This window comes from Sinocyclocheilus rhinocerous, unplaced genomic scaffold (assembly GCF_001515625.1).
Source record: "Sinocyclocheilus rhinocerous isolate Xijiao unplaced genomic scaffold, SAMN03320098_v1.1 scaffold2515, whole genome shotgun sequence".
In the NCBI taxonomy this organism is placed as follows: Eukaryota; Metazoa; Chordata; class Actinopteri; order Cypriniformes; family Cyprinidae; genus Sinocyclocheilus; species Sinocyclocheilus rhinocerous.
This window is the reverse complement of record NW_015637115.1, coordinates 64708-73850: the sequence shown is the minus strand read 5'-3', so window position 1 is coordinate 73850 and position 9143 is coordinate 64708. Positions and strand designations below refer to the sequence as shown.

Here is a 9143-nt window from a genome sequence, read left to right as displayed (position 1 = left end):
CGCAAGTGGAATGTAGAAAACACGGTGACATTAATTTATAAGTAAATATAATTGCCGATATATCGCGTCACCAAAAATTATTGAGGTCATGACTCATGTACATATATTGCGCGATAAGTCGATATATTGATTATTGCGACAGGCCTACCACTATGGATGTCATTGTAAGATTATAAATGTCTATATAAAGACATCAGTTATTGCGATTATCTTGAACTCTAGTTTCCCCGACTGTCATAAGGTGTGGTAGGATAAATTTAAATTGGGCTTTTTGATTTTGAGATGACTAAAAAAAAGTAATCACTATATAAGGATTTTTTTTTTAAGTCCACTACCTTATATGATAAATTTAGACATTTAATATTGAACCCCAAAATTATTTAAATGTTGGTCTATTTACATATGCAGATGGATGTTTTGGGCCATAAACATTTATTTTTTTCCAAGTAAAAAAAAAAAAAAAAGTTTTAAAATGTGTCTTAAGATCCCTGTGCTGTCTTTGTGCCTGTTGGTGTCTGCTGGCCATGACATTAATGACAGACTTGTTTACCAGATGCGCAGACAATAAACAGTTAAGATCTAAAATATTACATTTACAAAGTAGATGCCCTTTCGTTTTTTCTATAAAAATGTACTTATTATACAGCTTGCATGTTGGAGTATCTAATCTCAGTTTTTCTCTCATTGTTTTGCAGTGGTTGAGACTCCTGCTCTTTTGTGTCTTGCTGCTGTCATCTTAAATAATGGAGGAGCCTCATATTCACTGCATGTCCTGCATAAGCAGAAGATGTATGGTCAAACCTGAACCCGGCACTTCCTGTGACCTCATCAGCTGCCCTCTTGTGTGTGGTGCCGTCTTCCACAGCTGCAAGGCTATTGAACACAAGCTGCTGTGCCCGCTTGAAAGGGTGCCATGTCTTAACCAAAGCATTGGATGCCCTTTTACACTGGCCCGTGGCCAGATGGCAGAGCACCTTGAGGTGTGTCCTGCAGGTGTGGTGTGCTGCACTATGGAGTGGAATAGGTGGCCAGTGAACGACGAGGATTATCGTTCTTATGAGAGACTGAGTCAAGAAGCAAATGAGGTGGAGCAGCTTGACATGGCGCTCGCCCTTCAGGACCAGCGCACCATGTTAGCGTCACTCAAACTCGTCTCTCTGGCTCCCACCAGTGGCTCAGAGAAAAAGACTCGGGCAGCAGGACAAAGCGAAAAGCCTGGCCTAGTCTCAATTGCTCAGCCTCCATGTGTGCAGGTGGAGAGCGTTGAGATGGAGCCTACGGCTGGCTGCTCTAAAGACAAGATTTCCAATGGGATTAATGGTCTAAAAGAAGAACATTACGGGGAGCTCTACCAAACCACAGTAGAGACAACCAAAAGCCTGGCCGCAGCTCTCAACGTCCTGATCCACCTTAATTCTTCAGAAGCAGACTGTACAGCCACTAATGCGTCAGCTGCACTTACAGAGCGCAATGGGGAACTGCATGAAAAAGTGAGGATGAGAGAAGACGCTGCGTTTAGCTGTGATAAAATAGCTAGCGGAGTCAATGGTCTAAAGGAGGAGTTACAGCCTCAACAGCACCAGAAACTCATGGAACTTGGCAGGAGCTTGGCCTCTGCTCTCGGTGCATTAGGAGATGCTGTCAAAGGCACTGAGCCAATTAATGGTTCGATAGTAAACGACAATGGTAAGCTCATTCAGTCAGAAACTTTGGAGTCTGCAGATGTTGATATGAAGGACGTTACATCAGCGGTTGATGGTGAGCCTGGGGCTGTTGGGGGATTTGATGGTGGAGAAACCGCTTTAGATGTTCTTGCTCATGAGGCAACAGGTGAGTGTTGCCCAGTCATGTTGGAAGACATAGATAGACAAGGTTTTTGTAATGGCTCTCATAGTATTGTAGATGACTTAATGGAATCGACCACCGAACACCATCAAAACCCAGTGTCCCAAGGTTCTTGGGAGTTTATTGGTCCTTTAATTCCCCATAGGCCAGAGATCAGACACGATCAACATGCTTTCTTGATCCAGGAGGCCTCTGGATCACAAGCCCCATTGCTGCAGCAGCCTATACATGCTCAGACTCTAAGCTGGGCTCCACGCGAGGGCTCCATGTTTACCTTTGAGTGCGGCCAGCTCTTCCGTCGAGAAGAGTTCGTCTCGCATTTTCGCAATGTTCATGGAGATATCCACTCTGGACTCAATGGCTGGATGGAGCACCGTTGTCCGTTAGCGTATTATGGCTGCACATACTCCCAACGCAGATTATGCCCTTCCAATCAAGGCTCGAAGGTAGTTCATGACCGTCACCTCAGGTCATTCGGGGTGCAACCGTTCTTGGAACCTGTGACAGAACCCAAGTGTGATCATCTTAGCGGATTGCCATTTGAAGTACTTCAACATGTAGCCCGATTTTTGGATGGCTTTAGCCTATGTCAGCTGTCAATGGTGTCTCGTACAATGAGGGATGTTTGCGCCAGTCTGCTGCAGACTCGTGGCATGGTGGTGGTACAATGGGAAAAGAAGCAATATTTGGATGGAAGACGAACCTGGCAGATAAAAGACAAGGTACAGTATGTCTAAATGGTGGCAGCATGCTAATAATGTCATGTTAAACCAAGGGTGTCTCAATCAGCTCCCTAGCGCCCAAGTTTGTGAATTGTAAAGTGTTAGGGAGCATAGTGAGTATCGATGCTCCCTGGTTTTTGCGGTGCTTTGTGGGATTTTTCAGGGAGCGAAAGTTCCAATGTACTAGAGGGATTTCTTGATTGAGATTGAGCCCTTAAAATGGCCGACTCCCTAACCAGTGCCCTGACTACTGAACTAGGGAGCTGATTGAGAGACACCCCAAGGATGCTGCACACATCCTGAAAAGTGAAGCCAAAACTTTTTGATCGCCCCTAGTGGCTGGCTGCAGTATAGGTCATAAGCCCTCCATGTAAACTAATTGGACATTGCAAAAAAAAAAACAGTTTCTGTCATTTTAGGTAGTTCTTATCACATTGATGTATGTGCAGTTGTTCTTGTTCTAATAAGTTTGGTTTTCGTTAGTTTTAGTTGATTTCTGGGTTATTTTTTGCTTCATTTTTCTAAAATGGAAGGAAATAGAGATGCGTCGTCCATCTTATTTTAAATGTGTTAAACAGTTTGCATTTTTTTTTCTGACTGTCCTCTTTTCCCAATCTCAGTGGAAGAAATTATCTAAACCGGTAACACGTTTTACCATAAACTTCTTGTTAAGCTGTAAGTTAAGTAACTGTTTTGTTTTCCTGCAGGTTTGGCGTTTCAGCACAGCCTTTAACCCGGTTAACAGGTGGGAGTTTGCGGACATCTCTAGCATGGCAGACCACCTGAAACGTTGCCCATACAATGAAGTCCTCCGACAAGTGGAGGCGGTTCCACTGCCCTGCATGTGCACGACCAGAGAGCTAACGCGAGACGGCAGATCGCTTCGATCTGTTCTCAAACCAGTATCATAATGCTACAGAAACTTAGTTTGCAAAACATAACTAAAACACTACGATATCTAACCTCTTCGGTCTACAATATAATATCACTGTGTAAATAAAAGGAAGCTAAATATTTTTTGTTTTGATGTTAAGATTATTTTTTTATTAATATATCAAAGATTAATTTGGGCTGAAGGTGCATGATGCAAGGTTCCTCTAGGAAAAATGGTTTGGCTTCCTCTGACACACACCCATGCTTTCTTTATCAAGACCAAGGCTGAGAGTGGACTGGTTTAAAGGAGAGTAAACATTGGTGAAACAAGGCTTAATTCAGTGGGATTATATGAGCCTCAACGTGACAAATAGCACTTGATTTATTTGTCTTGACACAGCAAGATAATCTCTGTAATCTCTTTAAAGATTATCAGATAATGACTTCTGGTTCCTGTCAGTACATATCCACTCTGTAGTATAGTTGCATGGTTTGGTTAAGATACCGTGGTTCAGTTTTGCTCCATTTTATGGTGACATTGCAGACAGGTGCACTTCTCCCTGACCCGGGAACAGCTGTGATCATGCTTAAGAATTCAAGGGTTTGGATTTATATTGGGTTTCAGAGTAAAGTCCGTTTTGCACTCTACGGCTTGATCTGACGCTGGAGCAGCTTGTGCCTCGTCCAAGTTGGGCTCCTCGCGAGGGCTCCATGTTTACCTTTGAGTGCGGCCAGCTCTTCCGTCGAGAAGAGTTCGTCTCGCATTTTCGCAATGTTCATGGAGATATCCACTCTGGACTCAATGGCTGGATGGAGCACCGTTGTCCGTTAGCGTATTATGGCTGCACATACTCCCAACGCAGATTCTGCCCATCCACTCAGGGCTCGAAGGTTGTTCACGACCGTCACCTCAGGTCCTTCGGGGTGCAACCCATCTCGGAACCTGTGACTGAACCCAAGTGTGATCACCTTAGTGGATTGCCGTTTGAAGTACTTCAACATGTAGCCCGATTTTTGGATGGCTTTAGCCTATGTCAGCTGTCAATGGTGTCCCGTACAATGAGGGATGTTTGTGCTAGTCTGCTGCAGACTCGTGGCATGGTGGTGGTACAATGGGAAAAAAAGCACTATTTGGATGGAAGACGAACCTGGCAGATAAAAGACAAGGTACAGTATGTCTAAATGGTAGCAGCATGCTAATGTTAAACCAAGGGTGCATCTCAATCAGCTCCCGAGCTCATAAATCAGTATATTGTGTATACAAATCTGGTCACTGGTAAGGGCCCTTGCTCACTACACATGGGGACAGTGATTACTCAATTTCCAGTGACATGACTACATACAATGTCAGCGTGCATCATTGTAGAATGTCACCGCAGTTATTAATCAACAGCAGGCAGAACCCTTACCTTTTTGATATTATTTTTATGCTCTTTAAACACATTGTTCTATTACAACGTACTATTATGTTCTATTATGTCCTTACAAAATTTCAGCCAAATACTAATTATAAATGTTAACTAGATGTGTTCACTACCTGTCTAGCGATGTGTGTTTATGCTGAAATATATATTTAAAAAAAAGGTTTGTCTTTTCAAATCTTATATTGTGTCTCATATTTATTGCGTTGGCTCATGCATTTTGTTTCATGCTTCAGAAGTGTGACAATTTCTGGTAAAGGAGCATAGTGAGCATTGATGCTCCCTGTTTTTTTTGCTGTGCATTGTGGGATTTTTTCAGGGAGTGAAAGTCACAGTGCACATGACTACTGAACTAGGGAGCTGATTGAGACACACCCCAAGTGTGCCCAACACATGTCCTGAAAAGTGAAACCAAAACATTTTGATCGCCCCTAGTGGCTGGCTGTAGTATAGGTTATAAACCCTGGCCTTCATGTAAACTAATTGGACATTACCAAAAAAATTAATTAATTAATTAAAAACATAAAATCTAATTACACTTCAAACAGATTTTTTTCCCCAAAGATGGTTTCTGTGATTTTAGGTAGTTCTTATTATATGATGTATGTTCAAGTGTTTGTTTTTCTAATAAGTTTGGGATATTTTGGCTTCATTTTTCTACAGTGGAAGCAAATAGAGAAGCGTAGTGCATATATATATATATTTTTTATGTGTTAAACAGTTTGTTTATTTCTTTCTGACTGTACTCTTTTTCCAAACTCAGTGGACGAAACTATCTAAACGGATAACACGTTTTACCATTAAATGATTGTTAAGCTGTTAGTCAAGTAACTGTTTCGTTTTCCTGCAGGTTTGGCGTTTCAGCACAGCCTTTAGCCCGGTTAACCGGTGGGAGTTTGCGGACATCTCTAGCATGGCAGACCACCTGAAACGTTGCCCATACAATGAAGTCCTCCGACAAGTGGAGGCGGTTCCACTGCCCTGCATGTGCACGACCAGAGAGCTAACGCGAGACGGCAGATCGCTTCGATCTGTTCTCAAACCAGTATCATAACGCTACAGAAACTTAGTTTGCAAAACATAACTAAAACACTACGATATCTAACCTCTTCGGTCTACAATATAATATCACTGTGTAAATAAAAGGAAGCTAAATATTTTTTGTTTTGATGTTAAGATTATTTTTTTATTAATATATCAAAGATTAATTTGGGCTGAAGGTGCATGATGCAAGGTTCCTCTAGGAAAAATGGTTTGGCTTCCTCTGACACACACCCATGCTTTCTTTATCAAGACCAAGGCTGAGAGTGGACTGGTTTAAAGGAGAGTAAACATTGGTGAAACAAGGCTTAATTCAGTGGGATTATATGAGCCTCAACGTGACAAATAGCACTTGATTTATTTGTCTTGACACAGCAAGATAATCTCTGTAATCTCTTTAAAGATTATCAGATAATGACTTCTGGTTCCTGTCAGTACATATCCACTCTGTAGTATAGTTGCATGGTTTGGTTAAGATACCGTGGTTCAGTTTTGCTCCATTTTATGGTGACATTGCAGACAGGTGCACTTCTCCCTGACCCGGGAACAGCTGTGATCATGCTTAAGAATTCAAGGGTTTGGATTTATATTGGGTTTCAGAGTAAGAGCTGTGCTTCTGTCCTTTTCTATCACATTGTCATAGAAAAGGAGGGTTTCATTTACAACAGGTTTACAATTACCACTCTCTTAAAGGCTTCATCCAGAAATGGCACCAATGGACTTTAGTCAACTGTCTTTGGACACTCTGTATGTACTCATGCATACATACTGAAACACCTTGAACTATTTTAATTCAGTCTCCTGTAGTGTATCACTCAATATCAGCATGCCAACCATATATCAGCATTTAGAGTCAATTTTTGCACTTTACTGAATTCTGTGGCTGTCTGCACTCTGATCCTCACTAACCTGGAGTAAACAGATGCTCTGCTATTGTGTTTCCTATTGAGTGAGCAGGAAAAGCTTAGCTAACACTATATTTGAGTACAAAGAAGAGCTCTATAACTTACATATATGTGATGTGTGACATATCTTAACCTGTCTGCATTTAAATGTGTGCTGTGGGAATTTGTGAAGGCTAATATTTGAAGGTGTGATCTGCAGCTAATGAAACACTACAGAAGTGTTTCTTTTAACCTTCATGGTTTATGGAAAGCTATGCAGCATTAATGTGTTAGGAGCTGTTTTAGGCTTCTCAGATTTTGTGTCACCCGGGGTTGTGTGTTCATTTCCATGTAATCAAAATGAAGTGTTTTTTTTTTTTTGTAATGCAGTCCATATATTGTATTACTGAAGCCATGTTATATGAAATCTGTTTTCTGGATATTAGGTTGATTGTTTATGATCTAAGCTGGAGAATTGCCAGCTGTTGGCTGGAGTTGCATGAGGTTTTTGACTTAAATGAATAAAAAATATCTATATATTTTATCTTTTTTTTGACTCAGTGTTCTTTTATTTAGTTTTTTTAATGTATGCTTACTGACTACATCCATACTTTTAAGTTTATACTCAAGGAAATTGTCTAAGGATATAATATTTTATTAACATAAAAGTTAATCCTAAATCTACTCAGAAGACCCTGGTATTTCCAGTCCATTACACAGTCTAACTCACAAGTGTGTACATTTATTAAAGCAAACAAAAGAGATGTGGCCTTTTGTTGAAAATTATAAATATGGCTACATTAAAGCAGCTAGATATCTCAAGGTAGTAAGAGGAGAAAAGATACAAAATGTCAGGGGAGTGGTTTTTATTTTTCTACAGCAGAGTTGTAATCCAGAGAATTTGTTTCAATTAATGCTGACCAATGCAGCATACCCTTGTGACTTAATTGTGTTGAATGTGCACTTGCAAAGAATACTTCAAATATTAAAGTATATATTTTTTACTGTACTTTTAGATAATATGACATGACTTGAGATAATATAATATTAATGAAATAAAAGTCCTGAGAGTTCACTTTCATGACTATTTCTTAACACTTAACTACACCTTTAAAAAGTCCACTTTGTAGTAATGTATTTAAAGTTAAAGTCAAATTAAAAGTTTTACTTAAAAGTACATTTTAAATAATGTTGTATTAATAATCTTTTGTCTCTTTGTTGACCAACATATTACATCACATGTAATGTTCTTGATTATCTTTTGAACTGTAGTGTTATTCAGTATTACATTTTAAATTAATACATTTGAAATGTACTAAATTGCAACTTCATAATTAAAAAGTGTATCAATATTTAAAAACCTGAAAATTAAAATTCAATAGCAGTAATAATAGATTTAAATTGCCGTGCTTATCATTACATTCAGAACTAAACTTTAACCATATTTCAAAATCAAAGGTAATTAAGAAATTACATATAAAGGTGTACTTAAGTTCTACTTAAGTAGGCAAACAGGCACTTTCAAGTTACACTAATCACGTTTAATATAAATGTAAACTATAATAAGTTTTGTATTTGATGGCAAACACGCAATTAATTTTTGTGGATTTTAATATTGTCTGTAAATAGGCCAGAGTTTTGTGTAATAGAGGGTCACTCAAGTAGGCTTTTATAACTAAGTGGCATGCATTTTATAATCAGTGTGAAACTTAACAGATAGCAAGTGCAGTGATGATAAACTTGAGCTGATATGATCAGATTTTCTGGATCTGGTAAGAAGAGGTCCTAAAAATGCATGAATAATATGCCAATTATGCAAGAATTAACAATGTTTTAGATGGAATGTAAAAGCATTGAAATACACTATGAATTTAATAATAACCTGCTCTCATTTGATAAACTTTGTCATTTATTGCAACAACAATTATTATTTTTCATCCAACCACTTGATGGTGGTGTCTCATTTGGGCCAGAACATTCGTTGGTGGTGTGACAGATTAGAAATCGAATAATGGATAGAATTAATATTTTAAAATACAATTAACTGGTCAGGAACTTAGAAGCCCAAACGTTGTTAAATAGGTCATGTGAGATGGGTTTAATAATTTCTTTATTTGTGTATTTACGTGACATGGCTGCTGAGCATGTTCAGGGGCGCAGTAGGCTATTCAGCTGCAAATGATAATCACACACGTAAGCACATAAGAGGGCTGCTGTGGTCATGTGGTCTTTGTTACTTTTCACAGCACTGGTCAGGGCTCTACTTATCAAAGGCTACTGTGATTACCAGGGCCGGATTTATGCATAGGCATTCTAGGCATGTGCCTAGGCTTGCTCGTCCGGGGGGGGGGGCAAAC

At 39.5% G+C, this 9143-nt stretch overlaps 1 protein-coding gene and 1 pseudogene across 1 annotated transcript; both read left to right on the top strand.

Moving 5' to 3' along the window:
* LOC107748439 (F-box only protein 30-like) overlaps nucleotides 1-7285 on the top strand; it is a 9617-nt pseudogene extending 2332 nt beyond the window's left edge.
* LOC107748428 (F-box only protein 30-like) lies at nucleotides 2101-4063 on the top strand. Its single transcript, XM_016563200.1, has 2 exons — nucleotides 2101-2567; nucleotides 3275-4063. Exons 1-2 carry the CDS (start codon nucleotides 2112-2114, stop codon nucleotides 3476-3478), a joined length of 660 nt encoding a protein of 219 aa, XP_016418686.1. The 5' UTR covers nucleotides 2101-2111; the 3' UTR covers nucleotides 3479-4063.
* Nucleotides 7286-9143: the final 1858 nt, after the last annotated feature.

Excerpts from the sequence above, each read along its gene's own strand:
- LOC107748428 (XM_016563200.1), top strand. The coding sequence starts at position 2,112 with ATGTTTACCTTTGAGTGCGGCCAGCTCTTCCGTCGAGAAGAGTTCGTC. Across the intron at positions 2,568-3,274 it reads CCTGGCAGATAAAAGACAAG|GTTTGGCGTTTCAGCACAGC; the intron begins GTACAGTATGTC and ends GTTTTCCTGCAG.